The sequence below is a fragment of the Podarcis pityusensis genome, assembly GCF_964106645.2.
Source record: "Podarcis pityusensis genome assembly, chromosome: 18".
Taxonomy (NCBI): Eukaryota; Metazoa; Chordata; class Lepidosauria; order Squamata; family Lacertidae; genus Podarcis; species Podarcis pityusensis.
In genome coordinates this window covers 11,915,849-11,941,498 of record NC_138043.1, presented here as the reverse complement: position 1 = coordinate 11,941,498, position 25,650 = coordinate 11,915,849, and the positions used below count along the sequence as shown (strand labels likewise).

At 49.7% G+C, this 25,650-nt stretch overlaps 2 protein-coding genes and 1 long non-coding RNA gene across 5 annotated transcripts in view; 2 read left to right on the top strand and 1 right to left on the bottom strand.

Annotated features, from left to right (window-relative positions):
- Window positions 1-4,829, top strand: part of FCHO1 (FCH and mu domain containing endocytic adaptor 1) — a 33,895-nt gene extending 29,066 nt beyond the window's left edge. Inside the window, exons 24-28 of the mRNA XM_080988597.1 lie at window positions 372-504; window positions 817-1,016; window positions 4,173-4,237; window positions 4,402-4,566; window positions 4,675-4,829. Of these exons, the coding sequence (XP_080844723.1) occupies window positions 372-504; window positions 817-1,016; window positions 4,173-4,237; window positions 4,402-4,566; window positions 4,675-4,697 (586 nt within the window). The 3' untranslated portion in view covers window positions 4,698-4,829. The remainder of the gene's footprint in view (window positions 1-371; window positions 505-816; window positions 1,017-4,172; window positions 4,238-4,401; window positions 4,567-4,674) is intronic.
- A 638-nt stretch (window positions 4,830-5,467) lies between these two features.
- LOC308467184 lies at window positions 5,468-9,400 on the bottom strand. Its single transcript, XR_013981147.1, has 2 exons — window positions 9,300-9,400; window positions 5,468-6,026 (listed from the first exon to the last, which is right to left on the bottom strand). It is a non-coding gene; the product is annotated as an uncharacterized lncRNA (long non-coding RNA).
- Window positions 9,294-25,587, top strand: B3GNT3 (UDP-GlcNAc:betaGal beta-1,3-N-acetylglucosaminyltransferase 3). Of its 3 annotated transcripts, none has more exons than XM_080988618.1 (2): window positions 9,294-9,388; window positions 22,485-25,587. In XM_080988618.1, exon 2 carries the CDS (start codon window positions 22,491-22,493, stop codon window positions 23,634-23,636), a length of 1,146 nt encoding a protein of 381 aa, XP_080844744.1. In that variant the 5' UTR covers window positions 9,294-9,388; window positions 22,485-22,490; the 3' UTR covers window positions 23,637-25,587. The 3 variants fall into 3 exon arrangements, with proteins under 3 accessions (XP_080844744.1, XP_080844745.1, XP_080844746.1); XM_080988619.1 differs by lacking the exon at window positions 9,294-9,388 and adding an exon at window positions 13,055-13,314; XM_080988620.1 differs by lacking the exon at window positions 9,294-9,388 and adding an exon at window positions 21,816-22,344.
- Window positions 25,588-25,650: the final 63 nt, after the last annotated feature.

Below are 25,650 nucleotides of genomic sequence, written 5' to 3'. Positions count from 1 at the left end.
GGAGAAACTGGAAAAGCCGGGCGGGGTTCTGCTCCCTTCCGCTCAGAGGGTCGGATCCAGCTGCCCTGTTCTGCTTTCTCCCCGGGGCTCCCCCAAATCCACTGCGGGGGACTATGTGGACCCCCAAGAATTGCACGTGGTTGGGGGGAGAATGAGACGGGAGCTCAATCCGTGGGGCAGAGAGCCAGACCTCCGAAAGCAGGGGAGAGCCAAGTTGGCCTGTTGTTCCTACTCTGAGTAGGACTTTGTTGGAGCAGGGAGGGAGAGCAAAGAGGAGGGGGTCCTTCTCCTCTCGGATTGTGGGGGGCACCCCACAGAACCAGACTGACCTCCTGGGTGGTGATGGATTTCTCTTCCGCCCCCCCCCCAAGTGACGCCTCGCAGAGCGACCCCCACAGCAAGGACTTCTGGCTCAACATGGCCGCCCTCACTGCACACCTCCAGAAGCAGGCGGAGCAGGCGCCGGGCGCCCCGTACTACAACGTCACCCTCCTCAGATACCAGGTGGAACAGACGGGCCCTGCGGGTGGTTGGGTTGGGGGAGGGAAGAGCTGAGGAACCTCCCCCCCCCCAGTGCTTCCAGACCCCCATCCTCTCTAAGCAGCCCAGGACCACCGGGAGTCCGGAACCAGCCGTGGCTCCTGCATGGCCGGGGGTGGGCTGGATGACCCCCGGGGTCCCTTTTGCTTCAACCTTTCCATGATTTCTCCCCCGTGGCTCCTGCATGGCCGGGGGTGGGCTGGATGACCCTCCCTGAAAGAGGGAGAGGGAAAGGTTTGTCTTTCCGACTCCCCCCCCCCCTCTCTGCCCCTCCAGTACTCCAAGCAAGGCCCGCGCTGGGCCCCCTTGCAGCTCTCGGTGGACTGGGCCTGTGGGTCGGAGGCCACTCGGGTGCGCATTGACTACAGCTACAACACGGGGGCTTTGGCCTCGGCCGCAGCCCTGGGTAACGTCCAGATCCTCCTGCCCATTGAAGAACCGGCTGCCAACGTCCAGCCCCAGCCGAGCGCCTCGTGGTGAGACCCGGGTCTGGTTTTGGGGTGGGGGGTTGTCTTGGGGAGACCTCCAGCTTCACGGACAAGTTCATGATTACTGTTTATTAAATTAATATTCCGCCCTTGCTGCGTTTGTGGAATATTGATTTATAACGTGTGGTTTTTGTGGGCTGATCAAGTCAAAAGGGACTCTGCTTAACATTCGGGAATACGTGATAGTTAAATAAAAGTCTAAGTCAATGGGAAACAAAGGAGGCGAGAAAAGGGGAAAAAATGCTAAAATGTGTTAATATATTGAAATAGAATTGGGAAAAGTATTTCCTATGTTAACTGTGGAAGTCTTAAGTATGGAAATGGAATTAGGAAATACTTTGATGCATTTTAACATTTTATCATTATTATTTTTTAATTGTTACATTGAGCAGTGAGTAATAATAATAATAATAATAAATTTATTTATACCCCACCCATCCGGCTGGGTTTCCCCAGTCACTCTGGGCAGATCCCAACATATTAAAAACAGAATAAAACATCAGATATAAAAAGTTTCCCTAAACAGGGCTGCCTTCAGATGTCTTCTAAAAGTCCTTGACGTCTGACGGGGGGGGCGTTCCCCAGGGCGGGGGCCACCACCGAGGAAGCATGGCAGGCCAACTTTTAAATGCATATTAAATTTTATACTTGTGTTAAATTAATTATATTGAGGTAAAGGAGGGGAGAGAAACATCTTCACATGGTCGCAACCCCCCCTGCCAGGTATTCTAGGCTGAGAGTGAGCGACTGGCCCCCAAGGCATCATCGCCCAATGAGCACTGAGCAGGGAGATTGGGACCCTGGTCCCTCACTGGTCCTAGTCCAGCACTCTAACCACTGCGCCACCGCTGCCTCCACAAATCTCAGCTAGATAGGAACCAGGGGGTTGGGCTGGATGACCCCTGGGGTCCCTTCCACCTCTACTGTTCCACGAATGGTCTAGCTCAGCAGAAGGCAGCTTTGGCTACATCAACCTGTCCTGTTTCAATCTTTTTGGGAGCCAAATTCAGGGTGACCTCTACTCAGAGTAGACTCACCGAAACCAGAGCAAGCTCAGTGAGCCACGCCAGCTGATTTGGGCAGGTTCTGCTCCGAGTGAGATGCCACCTCCGGAGGAAGAAGTGGCTTATTTTATTTTGCAAACAACCAAAAAACAATTTCCAGAGAAAAAAGGGATAAATCTGTCCTCTGGGGAGGTTGCCTAATCTCGGCGTGGAGCCCCGGCTGGTTCTGCCACCCAGAAAGTCCCCGGGAGTCAACAGTTTCTTAACGGGGACCAGAAATGCCTGTTGGGCGAGTCGCTCTTTTGCAAGAGGCCCCAGGGCACGACAGTCATCATAATCTGCCAAAATCTGCCCCAAATTAACAGTGAGTCACCAGAGGCAGCCTGGGGAGCAGGGCTGAGCTTGGGTGCTGGATCTCCGGTGAACTTGGAGATCTCACGGGACCTGGAATCCAGGGGTTGGGGGGACCCGAAGTTTAGCGGGAGCCAAAAAGGGGGTGAAGCAGCCCACCTAGTCCAGCACCCTGTCCTCCCAGTGGCCATATGTCCCCAAGGACTGGGGAATGGAGATAGACTCCTTCTGGACCTGGAGGTTCTACAAGAGTACAAGAACCTGCTGGATCAGGGAAATGGATCTTCTGGTCCAGCATTCCGTTCTCACAACGAAAAAGGCAAATGCGATTCCACCAGAAGTCTCTGCCCCTGAATCCTGGGAACTAGTTTGCTAAGGGAGCTGGGAATCAGAGCTGCACAAGGGCTAAAAGGCTCCCCTGTTTTAAGAAGGCTTTTAACTGTTTTTCAGATACCAAGTTGTTTTATTGCCTTTTTTGCTTGAGCATGAGAGACTTAATCTCAGGGTCGTGGGTTCAAGCCATGTTGGGCAAAATAATTCCTCCCTTGTTGGACTAGAGGACCCTTGGGTGACCCTTCCAAGCTTGCACTTCTAGGATTTGGCCCCCAAAAGCAAGCAGATGCATTTCCCAAAGGGGAAAGGGAGTCTTGTGGCTGGCCTCCGTCTGTCTCGAGAAGCAACGGAGTGTGCCTCCGGGGGTGAAGCCTCAGCAGCCCCCAAGTGACCTCCTTGGGGGGCAAGCCAGGGCTGTGTGTCTGGGGGTCCGGGGCTGCCCAGATGGCAAGAGGCCCCCCTCGGCCTGGGTGACGGAGGTTTCCTGCATTGCAAGGGGTTGGGTGGATGACTCTTGGGGTCCCAACTCTCCTCTTTTTTTATTCTGTGAGAGCAAGGGGTTGGGCCCCAGCCTGGCTGCAGGAATTGCTGGAAGGCGAGACGCAAGACTGTTTGAGGGGCCCAACTGCAGCTTGGCTCCGGAGCCTTTTCTTCTCCCACAAGCCAGCGGAGGTTTAGGGTCCAAGTTTTCCTTCCTTCCCAGGTGGACAGATCCCACAGCACAAACAGAAACCGCCTTCTTGACCGTTGGACCCCCCTCTTGGTCTTGCCCACTCCCTCCACCAGAGCCTGTCTTTGCACGCAGGGGAAGCCCCTAACTGGCCGGGGGTCTGAGATCCTTTGGCTCCCCTCACCTGCTTCACCTGGCCAGTCAAAGCCATTCCCAGGGGAGTCCCTCAGGGATAGAAATCCTAGAATCCAATGGAGGGGAAAATATTAGCATATTAGAACATCTAACTGTGAAGATACATAAAATGAAAGGGTTTAAGGTCAGGGAGGAGGAGGAGGAGGATTGGTTTGAGAAAATATTGAATTATTTGGGCAGGTTTGAACAATTTGTGGCAATTAAAATGTTAAAAGTTAAATAAACCTTGTGGAGGGAGGAGTGTTAAGGTATATGGAATTGTACATATGGTTGATTTGAATATGTTATTATTGATTATGTATACCCAATGTATCAGCCGCCTGGGGGGCTTTCACTGTTTGTTTTCACTGTCTGTGTTTTGGTTGTTGGTTATATATATATATATATTCTAGAATCATAGAATGGTAGAGTTGGAAGGGGCCCTGAGGGTTATCCAGTCCAACCCGCTGCAATGCAGGATTGGCAGTTGTCCCTTGCGGGGATCGAACCTGCGACCTTGGCGTCATCAGCACCAGGCTCTCACCAACCGGGCTCTGCAGCAAAATGTACAAATGGCCCAACCAGCTTGTCTCTTTCTCTCCCCTCTTGCAGGAACCTGGAGGAGAAGCGATTGCTGTGGCGGCTCCTGGACCTCCCTGGCACCCCAGGGCACCCAGGTGAGCTGGCCAAGGGGTGGCGTGGATGCCAGGCTCCAGTCCGGCTGGTGGGCGGCTCTTCTTCCTCTTGCCCGCCCCCTGCGCAGGGAAGCAGCAGCTCTCTGGAACCTGGGGGGCCCCTTCTCCTTCGCTTGGGTCCATCTCTTCTTCTCTTTTCTCTGCAGGATCCGGCCGCCTCCTGGCCAGCTGGGAACCCCTGACTGGTCCCAGCAAGCCCAGCCCCGTGGCAGCCCAGTTCACCAGCGAGGGGAGCACCCTTTCCGGGGCAGATGTGGAGCTGGTGGGCAGCGGGTACCGCATGTCGCTGGTCAAGAAGAGGTTCGCCACAGGTAGTAGGAATGGGGGCTGGCAGAGTCGGGAGGGGCACTAGCGGTCATCTAGTCTGACCTGCTGCAAGGCAGGAATCCCAAAGTTCCCCCCTTGCTCTCCTTTTCCAGGGATTTACCTCGCTGGCTCCTGATCAGACCCCGTCCCAGCAGTCGCCTCCGGTTTGTTCCAAAAGTGTGTCTTGCGACAGGAAGGAGATGTTTGCGTGTTTTTAAATTATTTTTCACCTGGATTTTAAAACACTGGAGTTGGGGAGAGAGAAGCAGCCACCTGGGAATGGAGGAATGGAGGAGGAGGCGGATCCGTGCGCAGTTCGAGGCGGAAGGGATTTTGCACCGAAGGGCAAGACGTTCCTCCCTTACTACAAATCGCTCCATATTATTTTTATTGTTATTTTGTATTCTCCATCTTTCATTCCTAAGCTGCGTCACAGCCCAGAAGTCGGGAGGAGGCGCTCTCCCATTTTCCAAGCTGCTAAGGGTGAAAAAAAAGGGGGGGATTGCTGTTGGAAAAGTTGCTCTTTTAATAATAAAAACCACTTGTTTTTCTAAAAAACGACTTTGTGTGCGCTGGTTTTTAAAGTTTCCTAAAATCTTTCTTTGAAACACATTTACAGCATAAGCAGATTCCACGCTGACAAATTCAGGACGCAGAAAAGGAAGTACCTTTGTCACCCGGCGCTTAGCTGGACTGCGGAACTCCCTCCCACTGGAAGTTTTCCTCCTTTTCCCATTAGAACTCTCAGACAATCAGGTGAAGCTGAACATTGGGAGATTTGAGAGAGGAGAGGAAGGGCTTCTTAGATAAACTGGACTCTTTGCCACAAGAGGCAGTGGATCAGGCATAGTAAATAATAATAATAATAATAATAATAATAATAATAATAATAAGACAGTTGGAATGTTTTATTATTAATATTTTATTAGAAGAATTTCATTTATAAAAAGAGAAGAAAAAGAAAAGAGCAAATGAGGATGGAAAAGAAAGAAAAATAAGTTATTGACAATTATATGCACATTAGGATAATAAGAATATACACCATTGTATATTAATGCTTGGTAATATAACAGTGTTTTTTTCATTTTTTTAAATTGTTGGAACATAAGAAGGGGCTACTGGGTCATGCCTAGCAAATCATCATCATCATCATCATCATCATCAAATATCCTGTTCTCACAGTGGCCAAGCAGATGCCCATTATGGGAAACACGCAAACAGGATTCGAACACAAGACCATCCTCTCCTCCTGAGGTTTCCTGCAACTGCCACCCAGAAGCATGTCCACTGCGGAGGCAGGGCACAGCCATCCATGGCCACAAATTGGCCCTCATCCTCTTTTGCAGCCATCCAAGTTGCTGGCCATCGCTACATCCTGTGGCAGGGAGTACCCCGGTTCAGCTCTGCTGCTTCCTTTTATCTGTCCTGAATTTCACAACACTCAGCTTCATTGCACGTCCTCAGGCTGTGCAAGACGATGGTGGAAGGGGAGAAGGAATGTGTGTGTGTGAGAGAGAGAACATCCAGTGCAAACAGGGTGTCTGCAAGTAAGCCTGCAGGTAGAACAGGAAAGTCTGGTCAGAGCCCCTGACTGTTTGCTCAGGGATGGTGACACGGCTGCTGCGGAAGGCGTTCATCATGCCTGGGGAACAACAAACTGGGCATATCTGCAGGTGCTGTTCTCCTAGAAACAGCGTTGGAAGGGGCACCCAGGGGTCATCTAGCCCAACCCACTGCAATAATTAAAATAATAATAACAATATATTATTATTTATATCAGGCCCATCTGGCTGGGTTTCCCCAGCCACTCTGTGCGGCTTCCAACAAATTATTAAAATACAATAGTCTGTTAAACATCAAAAGCTTCCCTAAACAGGGCTGCCTTCAGATGTCTTTTAAAATGCATTTCTGGGTTATTTGTGGGGCATAGGAATTTGTTCTTTATTTTTCTCTCCAAAATATAATCCGGCCCCCCACAAGGTCTGAGGGACAGTGGACTGAAAATGACCCCTGGTGTTTGCTGACCCCTGGTGTAGTTAGTTCCTGCAGGGCCAGAATCGCAACTATACCCCCCATGGTCAGCCTACCAGTTTCAGAACTCTCCAATTAACTCTCCAACATCTTCTGAGGTCAAAGAATCTCAGGAATATAGGGTAGGAAGGGACCCCAAGGGTCATCCAGTCCAACCCCCCTGCAAAGCAGGAATCTCTGCTAAAGCACCCTGGCAGATGGTCAAACAACCTCCACTTATGAACCTCCAAGGAAGGAGAGTCCGCCACCTCCTTTCCATGGTAGAAAAGGTCTTGCTGGCATACAGACAACCTCTGCATACATTCCAGTTTGCCAGCACCCTTCTTAAATTGTGGCACCCAGAATTGGACACAGGACTCCAGGTGTGGTCTCACCAAGGCAGAAGAGAGCAGTTCTGTTTTTCCCCTTGATCTGAACACTAAAGGTAAAGGGACCCCTGACCATTAGGTCCAGTTGCAGACGACTCTGGGGTTGCGGCGCTCATCTCGCTTTATTGGCCGAGGGAGCCGGCGTACAGCTTCCAGGTCATGTGGCCAGCAGGACTAAGCCGCTTCTGGCGAAGCAGAGCAGCGCACGGAAACACCGTTTACCTTCCCGCCAGAGCGGTACCTATTTATCTACTTGCACTTTGACATGCTTTTGAACTGCTAGGTTGGCAGGAGCAGGGACCGAGCAACGGGAGCTCACCCCGTCGTTGCGGGGATTCAAACCGCCGACCTTCTGATCGGCAAGCCCTAGGCTCAGTGGTTTATACCCTTGATCTGAACACTATGCTTCTCTTTATACAGCCTAGAAGAGCACTCACTTTTTCTGCTGCTGCATCACCCTGTGGACTCATGTTCAGCTTGTGGTCCACCAAGACCCCTAGAGATCCTCTTCACAGGTCCTGCTAGTAAGCCAGGTGTCCCCCTTCCTATATTTTTGCCTCTGGTTCTTCCTGCCGAAGTGCCAAACCTGACATCTGTCCCGACTGAAATTCATTTGTTAGCTTGCGCCCAGGTCTGCAATGTGTTGTGGTCATTTTGAATCTCCTGTGACCCCTCCTAGTTTGGTGTCCCCTCAATTCATTTTTTTCCAATTTAATTTTTATCAAGTTTCAACATTTTAAACATACAGTTTTATTCTCAGATGAGCCAAGAGTCATAAATCAGTTTCAAAGAATAGCCATCTCATCGGCTTTCTCCGCCTTTGTCTATGCAGGTCGCTCAAATAATACATTTTGTAACTGTGGTTACCTGAGCTCAGTCACTGCGCAGGCAAGTGGAACAGAGTCTGAGATGGCTCAACTGGTAGAGCAGGGGACTCAATCTCAGGGGCGTGGGTTCGAGCCCCGCTTTGGGCAAAAGATTCCTGCATTGCAGGGGGTTGGACTGGATGACCCTCAGGGTTCCCACCATCCCTGCAATTCTATGATTCTGTGATTCTTTACAAAGCCTCCATGAATCGCCAACAGAGACTTAATTACAGACTTCTGATCCCGAGTAGAAGTTAACCACTCACAATTTAATCTTAATTCCTTGCTGCTGCTGAGAGCCAGTGTGGTGTAGTGGTTAAGAGTGGCAGTCTCGTAATCTGGGGAACTGGGTTCGTGTCTCCGCTCCTCCACCTGCAGCTGCTGGGTGACCTTGGGCCAGTCACACTTCTGTGAAGCCTCTCAGCCCCACTCACCTCACAGAGTGTTTGTTGTGGGGCAGGAAGGGAAAGGAGAATGTTAGCCGCTTTGAGACTCCTTAAAGGGAGTGAAAGGCGGAATATCAAATCCAAACTCTTCTTCTTCTTCTTCTTCTTTTGAGTCACTTTCCCCAATAAGGCTGTTTGCATCGTACTATGGTTAGTCCTTGTCATGATTCTGACCCCCCCATCCTGCCAACTGTACTCTCGCAGCAGTTAAAAGATGTGTTCTTTCTAAAGTTTTAAGTTGTGGTGGTTTGCAAACTTTCTGCAGGTTTTAAATTATTATTATTTATGACATTCATCTGTTCACCTGAGGATCACAGGGCAGCGTACAATATAAAAACAGAAAATTACATAGCAAAGTAACAAATGAAAACAGCACGCCACCCCACCCCGTTTAAAAGGCAACAGATGGTTTAATTAGCCAAATTAAATTTTTAGTGATAACATTATCATTTCATCTTCCTTGCAAACCGCTTTCCCTTTACAACCAACTGGCAGATAAATTGTATGAAATAACAATTTATAAAGTCTGTTTTCTTCACCCCCCCCTTCCCCTACATATTGTTGCAACATTATTATTATTTATTCCATTTATATACCCTTTTATCAAAAGATCCCAGGGTAATATTGCACCAGTAATAAAAACATGATAAAAAGCATGGTAAACACGAATACTGTCAGAGAATCGTAGAACTGTAAAGCATTTATTCATTTATTTACTACTACTATTATTTTTCCAAAACGGGGTGGGGAGAAGACAAAATTGGACCCTGTGGGTCCAGCGAGGGGGAATTAAGCCGCCCAGGTGTTGCCTGGGAGATCTGGTTCCCTTCCTCCACGCCCTTGAGATTATTCCTCTTTTCTCTCAACCACACACCTGTAATCTTATCAGGCTCTCCTTCCACAAGCCAGGCAGGACCTCGCTCTGCTTCCCCCCTTCCTTTTTGGGGTGCTTGGAGCCGACCTTGCTCTGGGCGTGGGGGTACCTTCAAGCCCCGCCCCTTGGCCCCGCCTGGCCCCGCCCCCTTACCTGCCCAGGTGAGTCAGGCTACCAGGTGCGCGAGGCAGACGGACTCTTTGCCGGAGTCCTGCAAGGCGGAGAGGAGGCTCAGTCTCTGGGTGAGTCCATTCAGAAGCCTTGGTGCTTTGGGGGGGGGGGACAAAAAACCCCAATTAGAATTAGGATGTGTGTCTGTAGACTATTGTATTTTAATATTCTGTTGGAAGCCGCCCAGAGTGACTGGGGAAACCCACCCAGATGGGCGGGGTATAAATAATAAATTATTATGATGATTATTATTCTCCAGATAAGCACAATAAACCCATGATAAAGAAATATTGTCACAGCAGGTTCAAAGCAGCATTAGGCTGGACTTTGTCTCTGAACTTGTTGATCCAAAACATTGCCAAAAAAATAAATAAATCTATTTCCTCCCTATTAACACGCAGGGCTGGTTGTAATTATCTTAGTTTCCAGATTTTTCTCAACCCATCCAGGTGTAGTGGGACATGTGCTTTTTTCCCTTCCAGTTTTTAGCTGTTATAACCTTAAGCACTTTAAAGCTATTATAACCTTAGCACTTACCTTTTAGCTATTGCTTTATAATCTTAGTGTTTGCTTTTTAGCTATTATAAATCTTTGCAGCTGTTAAACACTATTTCTGGATGAAGATTAAAAAAAAAACTGGCAAGAGTTAAATGGTATAAAAAGTAAATAATCCAAAAAATGAAGAGCCATACTGAGCAGTAAACAGGCACAGCGGTGATCAGCCCTGCAGGGATTGATGTCCTCCGTGCGGCGCTGGTTTGGGGCCTCTGGGAGTTGTAGTTTGGAAGAGCTGGAAGAGACTGGCGCCCTGCAGGCTGTTCCAGAAGATGCTTTCATTTATTCTTATGTATTTATTTATACGCCACGTGAAAGGGACTCAAGGCAGCTGACATATAAAAGCAAGAACCGCATTTGGGGGGGGTCATTAAAAAGCAGTTAAACATTGATAGAAATAAGACTATCTATATCTATAAAATCTGTTTTAAATAGAAACAGCAGCAACTTTTCATTAAAGCAGTCAGCTCCCCAAAGACTGTTGGAACAAGGAAATCTTCAGCCAGGAAGGATCTGGGCTGTTTTCCTGAGGAAGGGAGTTCCAAAGATCCCAGCCAGTGAGAAGGGGGAATGTCTCTCTCTCTCTCTCTCTCTCTCTCTCTCTCTCTCTCTCTCTCTCTCTCTCTCTCCATGTGAACTGTACAACAATCCTTCGAGGAAGGCTAGACTGAGAGGCTACACAGCTGGCTCCCCAGGTCAGACCTTTCATGGCCAGGTGGGGGGATTTGAACCCCACAATGTCTCCAGGTAGGGCTGGAAGAGGCACCCTTCCCCCAGTCCCGGAGATCTGCTGCCGGCTGAGCTGGAAGACTCAGATTTATCCCTTTTTTCTCTGGAAATTGTTTTTTGGTCCAGTTTGCAAAATAAAATAAGCCACTTCTTCCTCCGGAGGTGGCATCTCACTCGGAGCAGAACCTGCCCAAATCAGCTGGCGTGGCTCACTGAGCTTGCTCTGGTTTCGGTGAGTCTACTCTGAGTAGAGGTCACCCTGAATTTGGCTCCCAAAAAGATTGAAACAGGACAGATTGATGTAGCCAAAGCTGCCTTCTGCTGAGCTAGACCATTCGTGGAACAGTAGAGGTGGAAGGGACCCCAGGGGTCATCCAGCCCAACCCCCTGCCCTGGTTCCTATCTAGCTGAGATTTGTGGAGGCAGCGGTGGCGCAGTGGTTAGAGTGCTGGACTAGGACCAGCGAGGGACCAGGGTCCCAATCTCCCTGCTCAGCCTTACAGAGCTCATGGGGTGATGCTTTGGGGGCCAGTCTCTCACTCTCAGCCTGACTTTGAGGACTTGTTCACAACTAGGAATCGCAGCTAGATTATCAGAACTATACAGCTGGAATCTCAGGGTCATGGGTTTGGGTCCCACGTTGGGTGATATATTCCTGTATTGCAGGGGGTTGGGCTAGATGACCCTCAGGGACCCTTTCCATTTTGATGATTCTGTGTGAAATGGCTGACCTCCTCACCACACAGCACTGCCCTGGGTGGACCTCGCCTCATTTTTGGCCACCTTGGATTGAGTCCAAAGAGGCTGATGGCAATTTCCACCCGCAAATAAACCAGCTTAGCTGCATTCTGAGCTAGCAGAATGTCCTGGGCTGGATTTCTCTTGGGGCCAGTTTTGTGTGCAATGCAGAGGCGAATGCCGTGCGGCGGTGTGCTTGGAATGTGACTTGAGGTGGGGTCTGCCCGATGAGGGAGGGGTCCCCTTTTTGACGCGGCCTCTGGTTTGGTTGCAGCCCTGCAACATTCCACCAGTGACAGAAGAACTACCTGATGGGATCAGGCCAGCTCCTGCTCTCAGAGGTGCTCAGAGTTAAGCTGTGGAACTCCCTGCCACAGGAGTGGCCACCAACTTGCATGGCTTTCAAAGAGGATTGGCCAAATCCATGGAGGAGGAGAGGGCTATTGATGGCTACTAGCCAGGGTGCCTGTGCTCCACAGTCAGAGACAATGTGTACTCCTGAATCCCCGTGCCTGGCATCCCCAGGAGGGGAGAGGGCACTTTTGCTGGAATCCTGCTTGCAGGGCTTCTGTGAGAACAGGATGCTGGACAGACGGGCCCTTTTTGGGTCTGATCTAGCAATTCAGCTCTTCTTTTGGAACCTCCAGGTCCAGGGACAGTCTATCTGGATTCCTCAGCTCTTAGGGATCTTCAGCCCCTGAGAAGACAGGCGTATTGAATCATAGAAGTGCAGAGCTGGAAGGAACTCTGAGGATCATCTCATCCAAGCCCCTGCAAGGCAGGAATTGTTAGCAGGGAGAATCATAGAAATGTGGAGTTGGAAGGGACCCTGAGGGTCATCCAGCCCAACCCCCTGCAAGGCTCAATCTCAGCTAAAGCATCCCAGACAGAGGGCCACCCAACCTCCAAGAAAGGAGAGTCCACCACTTCTCATGGGAGTCTGTTCCACTGTCAATCAGTTCTTGCTGTTGCAAATAAGGAAGAGACACTCCCTTCGTTTTCAAGAAATGGCTGGCTGTGGAAGCATTACAGTGAAAGACCTTGAAGCAGAGTGGTGGCCATTGCCTTCAAAATTATAGGCAGGGCTCCGTCTGCCGGCTTCATTGTTTCCTTCATTTGGTGCAGGGATTTTATTTTCCGCATAAACAGGGCTCTGTTTTTGCACCTACATGCAGACCACTTTTCATGTTCTCTGAGACATGGAGAAAAAGGGAAAGCGGGACATTCTGGGGTCAAGAGGGAAACTGGGACAGTATTTGTAGTTCCGGAACTGTCCCTGGGAAACTGGGACCCTGGAGGGTCTGCAACTGCCTCATTGGGGCAAGACCTACTGGGGAGAGTTGCTCATTAGGCCTCAGTGCAAAGCAACTTCTGGCGTTCCATTCAAACCCATCCTTTTTTCCAAAAGCATGAGGTCTAGAAACTTAGCTCCTGCAGAAGTCCTCAGGTTCAATCCTGAAATCTGCCGGAAAGCCACTGCAGGGTCATCTAGTCCACAACCCACCCAGACTGGTAAATAACGCGGCTCCCTGTGTTTTGATGAGTGAAGCACCCTGAGATAAATATATCAAAGAGAGCATTTCCCAACTGGTCTGGAGTCAGTTTGTGCCTTAGCAAAGTCGATGCAGGAAACTGAGTTATTAATGCCTTCCGGAAATTGTCGGAGGTTGCAAAACAGGCCCCTAAATAGCTAGAAAGGGAAGTGAGAGCGGAAGCAATGGCTTCAGGTGCAAGCAGAGGCCAAGTGCAAGTTTCTTGGTTGGAGCAAAACAGGAGGACAGGTGAGAAGAGGAAGTCTCAGTATTTGGAACCGGGAATTAAATTTGCTGCGAGGTGCAGGGAGTTCCTTTCTCCGAAACAGACCAAAGAACTGCTCAAGTCGAAGATGCAACTGGCAGAGGGCAGGATCCAAACTGGCGGATTCAAAGGGTGAAGAAGGCGATTCTGGCTTATCATCTGGAATAAGTTTCTGAGGGTAAGAGTCCTTCGATGGCAGAGTGGACTCCCATGAAAGAAGGTGTTGGGAGGTTTCTAAGCAGAGGTTGGGGGCCACCTGACAGGGATTCCTGTGCTTCCTGCATGGCAGGGGGTTGGACTGGATGACCCTCGGGGTCCCTTCCAACCCTCCAATTTTATGACTCCATTTCACCATCTTGAAAGGATTTTTAAAGTTTCTTTTCTTTTCGCATTTTGGGAATTTGTTCCTTGCTGCCTTTGCACTTTGAAACCTCTCTGGGCTGGCTGTGCAGATTGTTTGCTGGGAGATATTGCCAGATAAGGACTCCTTTAATTGGAGCCTGTGGCTTGGAAAAAGCAAACAGGGAGATAACAAGCGCTTGGCACCAGTGGCTCTGCGGGACTTGTTGCCACAACACACACACAGAGAGAGACCAAGTCTTTTTTTTTTTTTTTAAAATAATGTTTATTAAAATTTTCAAAAATACAGAAAGTAAGAGTTAAAATACATTCAGAACCTTATTTTCATATATCCACTTTCTGGGGCTCCCCCCTTCCCCCACCCCTATCATATTCCTGTTTCATGTTGTTGGCTCCACAAGCTCTCAGTTCTGATTAAAAACTTAATTTGTTTAGACCATTGTTCGAATTTAAAATTTCTACACTCCTCATCAATACCCTTGATAAAAAACCAAAAATTCCTTTCCCAGGGCCCACCCCATTTTTATTCCACAATTTCCCTTTTTTTTTTTAATAATAAAAATACCCCACATAATAGAAATATCAGAAATAAGAAATAAAAGGTATAATAGATAAGACAAAACCAGTCAAAAAAAAAAGAAATTGACAAGCCTTTGGATTTTAGTTCTCCCCCTCTGTCCCCCGGTCTTGGCTGGGAAGGAGGAAGAGGATCTAGGAATACAATGGTACCTCGGGTTAAGTACTTAATTCATTCTGGAGGTCCGTACTTAACCTGAAACTGTTCTTAACCTGAAGCACCACTTTAGCTAATGGGACCTCCTGCTGCCGCCACACCGCCAGAGCACGATTTCTGTTCACATCCTGAAGCAAAGTTCTTAACCTGAAGCACTATTTCTGGGTTAGCGGAGTCTGTAACCTGAAGCGTATGTAACCTGAGGTACCACTGTAATTATAACCACAGGTCAGAGAAAAGGAAACTAGGGGAAGAAGAGGAGCTTGGATTTGATATCCCGCTTTATCACTACCCAAAGGAGTCTCAAAGCGGCTGACATTCTCCTTTCCCTTCCTGCCCCACAACAAACACTCTGTGAGGTGAGTGGGGCTGAGAGGCTTCAAGAAGTGTGACTGGCCCAAGGTCACCCAGCAGCTGCATGTGGAGGAGCGGAGATGCGAACCCGGTTCCCCAGATGACGAGTCCACCACTCTTCACCACTACACCACACTGGCTCTCAAGAGACTTAAACCTTTGCTGTCTCTTGTCATGTCCTTGGAGAGTCAGGCAGGGTGTTTACAGTCCAGAGCTTGCCTAGATGAAGAGAAGGAGAAGCCCTCCAGGTGCAAAAGGACAAGCCCGCAGTGATGGTGTTGTTGTTTTTAAATTTAATTGTAGAGTTGGAAGGGACCCTGAGTGTCATCTAGACCAACCCCCTGAAGTGGCCAAGGTGGGGCTCAAACCCATGACCCTGAGAGCAAGAATCTCCTGCTCCAGCTACCCCCCTCCATCAATGCACAGTTCAGGGCTACAAAGAATGGTGTTGCAATCAGTATTACAGCATTATTGTATTTTGTTTGTGAGTTAGGCTCATAGAGTTGGGAGGGACCCCTATGTGGGTGCCTAGAGGCGGTTGGGGGATGGAATGCGGCAAATAGATTGAGGTTGGATCCTGACAAGACAGAAGTACTGTTTGGGGGGACAGGGGGTGGACAGGGGTGGGGGACTTCCTGGTCCTGAAGGAGAAGGTGCGCAGCTTGGGAGTCATTTTGGGCTCACAGCTGTCCATGGAGGCGCAGGTCAGTTCTGTGTCCAGGGCAGCTGTTTACCAGCTCCATCTGGTATGCAGGCAGAGACCCTACCTGACCGCAGACTGTCTTGCCAGAGTGGTGCATGCTCTGGACTACTGCAATGAGATCTCCGTGGGGCTACCTTTGAAGGTGACACGGAAACTACATCTAATCCAAAATGTGGCAGCTAGACTGGTGACTGGTAGTGGCTGCCAGGATCATATTACACCGGTCCTGAAAGACCTACATTGGTTCCCAGTACGTTTCTGAGTACAATTCAAAGTGTTGGTGCTAAACGTCCTCGGCCCGGTATACCTGAAGGAGTGTCTCCACCCCCATCGTTCAGTCCAGACACTGAGGTCCACCTCCGAGGTGGTTCTTGCAATCCTCATTGCAAGAAGTGAAGTTGCAGGGAACCAGGCAAAGGGCCTTCTTGGTAGTGGCGCCTGCCCTGTGGAACGCCCTCCCATCAGATGTCAAGGAAATGAACAACTATTTGACTTTTAGAAGACATCTAAAGGCAACCCTGTTTAGGGAAGTTTTTAATGTCTGACGGTTTATTGTGCTTTTAATATTCTGTTGGGAGCTGCCCAGAGTGGCTGGGGAAGGCCTTTGCAGATACGTTGCCATTATTTTCTCTTGACATTAGGAGCTGCCCAATTCAAAGTGCTGCTTTTGTGTGTGTTTTTTAAATAATATTTATTGATAATTTCAAGATTACAAGAAAAATAAAAAATAGCAAACAACACTACAAAACAAAAAAAGAAAAAAGAAAAAGAAGACAATAAAAAAAGAGAAAAGCACAAAATGTAAAAAAGAGAAAAAACGAAAAAAAACACAAATCCCAAATTGCATATCCATAATTTCCATTTGCTTGTTTCATTGACCTCCTCACACCTCCGTTTTTGTATTCTAGTTTAGTAATTATTTCAGCAAATTCTTTCCATCTTTCTCAATTTTTGTTATAAAATTTATCTTAACAATTTAACCTAATAATTAACTCAACAAATCCTTACCATCTTTCCCCATATTCTATTATTCAGATTACCTTAATTTATTTAACCTTATCTTACCCCTAAGTGCCTTAAAACTTAAATCTTAAATTTCAAATATTCATAACTCCTAATATCATTTCTGCTAGAGTCATATAGTTTCATTCCCACATTTTCCCTAATATTCATTAGCTGATTCTAAAATAAAAAAGTTTCCATTATAAATTCTCTTCCAATCATCATCCAGCGTCTCTTCTTCCTGGTCTCAGGTCATGTCAGTCCTTATTGTCCTTATTGTCCATTCTGTCTAGTCCATCAACCTGGAAGCCTTATGTCCGAGGCCCTTAAATCTCTTCCATGTCCCTTCTGCAATTCTTCTTCATCTTGTTTGTGCTTGCCCTTTTCCTTGTCTCTTGTTGGTCTCTGTCTTAGTTTCTTTCCTTTCTCGTTGAGGAGTAGGTCTCTGGGGGATTCCAACCCAAAATTGTCTCCATCACCCTTCATCCAGCTCACCCATTCCCCACAGTCCCACTCCCCACAGTCCTCGATGTAATCCAAAATGAATTTAAAATCAAATTTCAGAGTCTCTCCAAAGCTAGAAGTCTCCTCATCTCCAGACTCCCCTTGGCCCACTCCAGCTTCAATCTTCAATAACAGTGGCTTATGCTCCTGTAGGACCTCGGGTCTCTCCATTTGTACTATTTGAGGTGCAGCCACATCCTCCTCCATTGTCAACTGCACTTGCCCAGTCGGTACAGATTGATAGGTTGGTTCTTGGATGATTTCTGCATCAATGTTATTAACCACAACAGTCAAATCCAATTTCTCATTCATCAAGTCCATCTTTTCATGCATCTGTTCCAGCAAAGCATTTGTCTTGCATAGAGCAAGCAGCCAGTCTTTCTCCCAGCTCATCTTTGTTCAAGGTCGAAAAAGTCTGTTCCCACAGTCTTAATCTCACAGATGTTGGGTCTCAAATATGCTGCAACAACAATTTAGCAAGCTCCCTCTAGAGGAGACAATCTACTTGTAGCCATATTTTTTTTTAAAGACAAAGGAAAGTTACTTTCACTTTTCAGATATTTCAGACATTTTTCAGATATTTTGTTTCTTTAAGATGCAAAAGGCAACATTAGAATCAACTTGTTTCTCTTCACTGGCTATCTGTCAAAGTGTTACGTTCACCGTCAATGAACCTCAGCAACAGTTTCTGTCTCTGACACCCCGTTCCCAGGTTAGAGACGATGGAAACTTATCCTTCTTCACTCCCTCTCCTGCTAGAGTTAAACAGAGTTCCCCCTCCTTTTCTCCTGCTTCCAAGGGGGGTTTCAGTGGTTCTAAATGAAGGAAATTTAGTCCTTTTTTGACAGCTTCCCGGCTTTAGCTTGCAAAATTTTTGCTTTAGTCTATATACAAAGAAACGGAAGGCAGACTTCCTGTTTACACCTTCCCGCTTCGTTACCAAATTAAAACAATTTCTTGATCCAATTTTCCGTTTCTACTCACGGGTACTTGTTTTAAGTCCAATTGTCCACAGGAAAAAGTCAGCGCTCTCTGGCAATGGCTGTGCGGCTTCACTCCGTGAAAGTAGCAGTCAGTTCGTAGCACAGCGCTTCTCACCCCACTTCGCTCCGGAGCCCCCAGATGGGATTCCCCGCGAGTAGGGGGGCGCTTCTGGTGCCCTGCCGAACCCCACGTTCCCAGGCTTCCTCTGCCTGGGATTTCTAGCAGGTCCCCACCTTCGCCGCGGCGGGAAGACCCAGTTTTCACGGAGCCTGTTCCTCCAGTTGGAGGAACTCCGCCATTCACCAATGGCGCTGACCCGGAAGTCCCAAAGTGCTGCTTTTGATCTATAACACCTTAAACAGCTCAGGACAGCATCATCTTTGTCTTCTTCTTCGGCAATCCCTTGTAGCCGAGTAAGATTGTCTTCCATAAACTCGGTTTTTAAAGTGCGTCCGTAAGTGACTGTGGAGACCAGTTTTGGATCCACACGTCCTTCCAAGGTGGGGACATTGGTTTCTGGGCGGGAGTTGATCACTGTGCGAATTTGCTAAGTGTTTCTTCCTCTTAGAATGTTTCTCCCTTTTGTCCTGAGTTCGAGTGTCTTCTAAGTCCACAACACCTTTGGTAAAGGCTGTTCTTCAACTGGAGTGCTCACAGGCCAGTGTTTCCCAGTTAGATTTGCCTTGAGAGCATCTTTAAACCTCTTTTGTTGACCACCAGCATTACGCTTTCCATTTTTAAGTTCGGAATAGAGTATTTGCTTTGGAAGATGATAATCAGGCATCTGGACAACATGACCAGTCCAACAAAGTTGATGTTGAAGAATCATTGCTTTGACACGGGTGATCTTTGCTTCTTCCAGTATACTGGCATTTGTTCAAGACAGCAATACTGGACTGCCTTTCCCCATATAAACTGTCCTGGACCCTGAGATCATTCTCTGAGGGCAGTCTTTGTGCGCCTCCTCCAAGACAGGTCTGGAGGGGGGCAGCATGAGAACAGGGCCTTTTCTGCAGTGGCTCCCCATTTGTGGAATATTCTCCCCATGGTGCCTGGTAAATATGCTCCTCTTCTCCCAGGCCTTTGGAGATTAATATCCTAGTATTTTGTGTTCTCATTTTGTATTTTTATGTTGTGATCTACCCCATGATCTTTGGATGAAGGGTGCTATAGAATTTTATTAAATAATTTTTTAAAAAGCACCTGGAGAAGCTGCCAGTTGGGATTGAGCTTGGGACCTTTCTACACACTGTTACCGGAAAAATCCGAGGGCTCCCTTAGACAAAAAGTAAAGACACCAACCAGAGTAAATTGGAGCAAATAAGCAGCCTGTAGGCTTGGCCTTTATTGAACTGTTGCAACAGGGTGCTCCCCTCACTTGCAGGAGAGAGGAAAGGACACAGAAAAATGGTGTGCAAGGCCTTATAAAAACTTTTGAAATTCCCACCCTGTAGATCAAGACCACCCCCCAGAAACATCATACATACATCACAGAAAGGAGGGGTTGAGGGAGGGGTGGTGGTGGTAACCTGAGTGTCCGCAGTCCGTTGTGTTGTTGATGGTCTTCTGTCTAGGACCATCAGGGTTGGCATAGCAACTGGGCAGGGCTACTGTGTATGTACTGGTATGCTCAAGGATTATGGCTGCCCTGTATCAAACCTTCCCCATTTTGTAGTCCTTCCTTCATGGAGTAAAATAAAAGTGGAACAGTGCAAATCCGATGTATGGTTGGTTTTCTATGAATTTATAACAGAAGCATAGTGTATGTAGTGTGTGAGTGTGAGTGTGTGTGAAGTTTGTACAAACTGAATGATGGGGGGGGGGGTTCCTGCTACAGTGCCACGCAAGTGCTCTGCCCACTCAACCCCGGTCCCCCGTGTGGGCCCCCTCCCTCTGGGGGCTGCTGCCGAGAGCACCTCCTGCTCTAGCCATTTCGTGGAGGCGTCTCAAATCGAGAGCGGCTGGAGCAACCAGCCAGATGGACTGGGTAGAAATAATAAAAGGATTTAAATGAGACGGACAGGAGTCCTCTCCGCAGTCTGCCTCTTTCGTGCCACGAAGGGCTAGAGGGTCCTCTGCATTCTGCAGTTCAGGGAAGCCAACTTATTTGCTTGCAGCTTCTCATCCTTCCTTGATGGACTTCTTCAATTGCACAAGAACACCTTTGTTCACGTGCAGAGTGGGAAGCGGAGCACAAGGCTCTCTGTTAATGCTTGATGTATTATGATGATGATGATGATGATGATGATGATGTATATGCTGGAAGCCACCCAGAGTGGCTGGGGCAACGCAGTCAGTTGGGCAGGGTACAAATAAGACTATTATTATTATCCTCATTATTATTTGCTAGGATCAGCTGCATGGTTGATGTGACGTCAAACCAAGGCGCTCGAATCTTCCCTCTGGACGCAGCCCTGGTTGCCCCAGGCCACTGAGAAGCCACTTCCTCCTCCTCTTTCCCCCTTCCCAGCATTTCCTCCTCACTGTATGGAAACTGCCCTGGGGTTAGGATGATCCTAGTGCCAGTTTCGAATGTTACTCTTCCAAAACTGGGATGGGTTCCATCAGGAGTGAGGAGCCTGTCCTCTTCCATGTGTTGCTGAACACACACACACACCCTTTGGGGTAAAGTTTAGTATTACAATAGAGACTCCTTTTATTAGCAGAAGTCAGCAACTGGAAACAGTAGTGAAACCACTCTGAACATGACGTATTTCCATCTAAGCACGTTTCCAGCATTAGCGAATACACGTGTTAGCAGGTGTTTCCCTAAAATGCGTCCCCGGTCATTCTCCAGCCAAGCGTTATGTCTCGTAACCAAATCTGTGAGAGGACAAACGGCTGGGGGAAAACCCTGTCTTCTAGCCAGGGAGCGTGGGCGCAAGGCTCCTTGGCACACTGTTGCATGCCGGGTGCGAGGTTTGCCTCAGCAGAAGCGGAGCGTTACCTCCACATCCCCCTCCTGTTGTGACCAACTCCCCTCCCTGCTGGTCTGCCAGAACCAGAAGAGGTATGAAGAGCGTGGTTGGCTAACACCCAGGTGTAGCCTCAGATTGCTTGGGAAAAGTCCTGAAGAGGAGGGGACTGAGGCGGGAGGAATGGGCAGGGACACCCAAGGGAACCCCCATATGAAGACGGCTCAGAAACAAGGGGTTGGAGGTGGGATGATGATGAATGGCTGGAAGGAGAAGATGAGGAGGAGGAGTGTGGTGTGGGAAGCAGAAGAGGTAACACAGCTTAGTGAGCGGAGAGAGTTGGTGGCAGAGAGAAGTCCAGAATCTGAGGCAGGAGAGGAGGGAGGGTCTCCTCCTCCTGTGGTGGCAAGCTCCTGTCCCCTCTTTGTCTCCCAGAACCAGAAGAGGTATGAAAAGGAGGAAAGGTTGGCTGCATGTAGGTGCAGTCTCCAATTGCTTGGGGAAAACCCTGGAGAGGAGGGGATTTAGGTGGCTATGGGGAGGCCAGGACCTTCAGTCTCTGCAACTGCTTCATGGAGGTAAGAACTACTGGGGAATACCGTATTTTTCGCCCCATAGGGCAGTAGCTTCCAACCTAGTTTTTTGGGGGGGAAATAAAGGAAAAAAAATATTTCCCCCCCAGGTGCGGGGCTGGGGCAGGGGAAGCCCGAGCTTCCCCCGACCCCAGCCTCCAGAACAGGCTGCTATCCGCTAGCCGTGGGAGAGCTGCGCAAAGCCCGAAGCTTGGGGCGTGCTGAGCTCAGCGTGCCCCAAGCTTCTGGGTGCAGGCAAGCTCTCTGCTAGCCGTGGGAGAGCTTCGCGACTTCGCACAGCCCTCCCACGGCTTGCAGAGAGCTGTGCTAAGCCCGAAGCCTGGGGGGGCGCTGAGCTCAGCGGGCCCCCAGGCTTCTGGTGCAGGCCCCCAAGCCATGGGAGAGCTGCGCGAAGTCGGTGCGCACCGACCCCTCTTGCTCTCCAGGCTTCAGCGAAAGCCTGCATTCGCCCCATAGCACGCACACTCATTTCCCCTTCATTTTTGGAGTGGGAAAAGTGCATCCTATAGGGCGAAAAATACGGTAGTTGCTGTGCTCACTAGGCTTGACAGCCTGTGCAGATCCTGTTTTTGCTAGAAAATGTTAAGATTTTACGTAACTGATGTTGGTTAGTGTGATTAGTATAAATCACATGAGATGCCTGAGAAGAGTGTGGGAACGGTAGACGGTCTTATCTCTTCCGTCGGAGAGTGTTATTGGACTGTACTTTCATTTTGCTGTGTGCTTTCTGGTTTTCTGCCAGAGTTTGGAAGGCACAGACGTGATTATGGGTTCTCTGTATATATTGTGAATAAAACGTACTTTAGATCTTTGGATGTCTTTATCTTCTTGCTGCGTGATGCCGAAAGACTGGTGTGCACTTTTCGTATGAGAAGTGTTGCAGAGGGGCACTCCGGAGTGAAGGGACATGCCATTCCAGAGACGTGCCTACTGGGAGACGCTGGGAGGTACTGGGGGTCTGCTGTCCCCCCCAGGAGCGCTTGCCAACAGAAAAGAGTCCACTCCTATTTGCATGGTGTGATTTACTTCTGGTTCCTGACTGGATCAGTCCTCCGTGAGCGTATGTGTGTGAGAGAGAATCTACCTCATTCCCTGAGCTGTAGGGTTGGAAGGGACCCCAAGGGTCATCCAGCCCAACCCCTGCAACACAGGAATCCCTCGTGTGCCTCTCACCCCCTCTGTTCTTCCCTTCTCTCCCAGGTGGACATGTCGCGACGTTGGTCCTACAAGGTGGAGGCGGCCGTCTTGGGTGTGGTGGGCTTCATGGGGCTCTGCTTTCTCCTCCAGACGGACGAGGACCCTGCTGTCTCGACGGAGCCCAGAGCTGCCACCCCAAGTCCATCCGCGCCTGCTGCCGCCACCCAGCCCTGGCGCAGCCCCGCTGCCGAGTGCCGCGAGAACATCTCCGTGGCCAGCGTCCCTGGCTTTGCCCAGCTGCCGGGCCACATCCAGGACTTTTTGCGCTACAAGCACTGCAAGGTGTTCCCGCTGCTCCTGGACGTGCCAGCGAAATGCGGGCGGCCCGAGTCCTCGCACGAGGTCTTCCTCCTGCTGGCCATCAAGTCCTCTCCGGGGAACTACGAGCGCCGGGAGATCATCCGCAAGACCTGGGGCCACGAGCGGACCTTTGAGGGCGTCCACATCCGCAGGGTCTTCCTGGCGGGGGTCCCGGGGAATGCCCGCGATGCCCGCAAGCTTGGCCGGCTGCTGCGGCTGGAGACGGAGGAGCACGGGGACATCCTGCAGTGGGGCTTCCAGGACAGCTTCTTCAACCTGACGCTCAAGCAGGTCCTCTTCCACGCCTGGATGGAGGCTCGCTGCCCCGGCGTGCGGTTCGTCTTCAACGGGGACGACGACGTCTTCGCCAACACGGACAACATGGTGCGCTACCTTCTCGGCATCCCGGGTGCGGGAGATGAGCATCTCTTTGTGGGGCAGCTGATCACCAATGTGGGCCCCATCCGCGAGAAGTGGAGCAAGTATTACGTCCCCGAGCAGGTGACCACCTCCAAGTCGTACCCGCCCTATTGCGGCGGCGGAGGGGTCCTCATGTCCGGCTTCACCTTGCGGAACATCTACCAAAAGTCCCTGGGCATTGAGCTGTTCCCCATCGACGACGTCTACCTGGGCATGTGCTTGGAGAGGGCCGGACTGGCGCCCGCCTCGCACATGGGCATCCGCACGGTGGGGGTGCGCGTGCCCTCATCCAAGCTCGAGTCCTTTGACCCCTGCTATTACAAGGAGCTGCTCCTGGTGCACCGATTCGTTCCTTACGAGATGCTGGTGATGTGGGATGCCATCCACCAACCAGACTTGGTCTGCGGGAAGAAGGTCGTTTTCCGAAACCTCTGAGGCTGGGGGGGGGCAGGGATTTTGGATGTGTGTGTGAATGGGGGAAACTGCGATGGAGGATGCCCTTTCCTTGCAGGATTTGCTCCTCTCTCGAACTCGTCTCCTGCAGCAGAGGGCAATGTTTCCTTGAGGGATTTCCCACTCTCTCGAACTCTTTTCCCCTGGACAGAGAACCGCAGGGAGGGTGTGTGTCTCTGTATTTGAGGGGCTGCAGCAGCTATGGGGGGGGGGCTTGTTGGGGTAATTTGTTCTTAGCCCTTCAGTGTAAGCCGAGCAGATGGCTCGGGTGCAGCTGGCTTCTCTTGGACTGGTTTCACTTCTTCAAAGGGGAAAGCCTTTGCAAAAGGGATGGCAATAAAGAATTGAACATTGAAATTGTAGCAGCTTTGACAATCCTGACCCACAACGCAACACTCCTCTGGGGTCTTCCTGGTAGGACGTGCTGCGCCCAGGAACCCCAAAACTCCTTTATCTTCCAACTCCAAGGTTGTATGATTCTGTCCTCCTTGTGGAAAAGAGGCAGCTGTGGTTTGAGTTGGGCAAAGGGCAGCCTGGAGTTCCTGCTCGGGGAGGTGGCACTGGGGTGGTGGGCAGCCATAAGGCTGGTGTGGGTGAATTTCGTTCCCATGTCAGCAAACGAAGAAAGGTGGTGCAGGTGGTGCAGTGGTTAGTGTGTTGGACCAGGACCCAGGAGAGACGAGGGTTTGAATCCCACCACTCAGCTGTGACGCTCAGTGTGGGCCTTCGAGGTGGTTGGAGTCTCTCTCTTCTCTCTCTCAGCCTAGCCTTCCTCGTGGGGGGGACCCCTTCCAACTCTAGGGGGCTATGATTTGCAGTGGCTCCTGACTGGATTTGCATTCGGCTACTGTGCTCATCCTTGCTTACATACCGTAATTGCTTCCTTTGGCCTTGACTGACAGACGTTAAAGCAGGATGTCCTTCGTAAAGGCCAGATAAACAGGGTGTGTGGTGCCTTACAGGGACTGCCATTGTTCCAGAGCCAGGAATGATTGCCATAATGACGAGCAATCCATCACAAAGTTTCCTTCACCTGTTGCTCAATTTGTACCACAGGCCTGCAATTGTTTGATCTTGGCCCTTGCTCCTGAGGCGCAGCGGAGTGTGTCTTTGGGGCGTGGAGTCAAACTGCTGCACTAACAGCACCCAAGTGACCCCCCCTTGGCACAGGCCTGGGTCTTGTGTCTGGGCGTCCTGGGCTGCCCAGACCAGGGGTCAGCAAGCTTTTTCAGCAGGGGGCCGAACTATATTTTTTGGGGGGGGAATGAACAAATTCCTATGCCCCACAAATAACCCAGAGATGCATTTTAAATAAAAGGACACATTCTACTCCTGTAAAAACATGCTGATTCCCGGACCGTCCGTGGGCCGGATAGCTGTCACTTTCAGATTTGAAAATAAGGGATCAGCAGCCTCACCTGTCCTGGGGACAGTCTACGGGATCTCTAACAATCCGGGATAGCAGCCGGATGCAGTGGGAAACGGCGCTGGAATAAGGGAATTTCCAGCAAAAAAAGGGAAGGTTGACAGCTATGATTGGGCCGGATCCGACCCCCGGGCCTTAGTTTGCCTACCCATGGCCCAGACAATGAGACCTCCCCCCTTGGCCTCACTGATGGAGTAAAAAAGGAAAGCAGAGCGAGACGTTGGGCATCAGCTGGGCTGCCGGAAGGAGGCAGACAAGGCACCATCCAACTGCCTTAGGGACTCCTCTCCAGATTTCTGCAGGGTTTACACATTTATTCTCCCAAAATATCCCACAAGGCAGTGCAAGTTTAGGGTCAGGCTTTTCCTTCTCCCAGATGGACGACCCGCCCCTCACCTCCCTGGAGAGAGGTGTGGCCATGGAGAAGGGGCGTGGCCCAGGGAGAGGGGCGTGGCCTGGGGAACATTCTTTTATTATTATTATTAAATATTTTCTTGATTTACAAAAGTGTGTGTAATGTCTCTTTCGTATTCCCCCCCCGCCATGTAACATTATTACAATTCAGTTTCT

Coding starts and splice junctions, on each gene's coding strand:
- B3GNT3 (XM_080988618.1), top strand. CDS start 22,491: ATGTCGCGACGTTGGTCCTACAAGGTGGAGGCGGCCGTCTTGGGTGTG.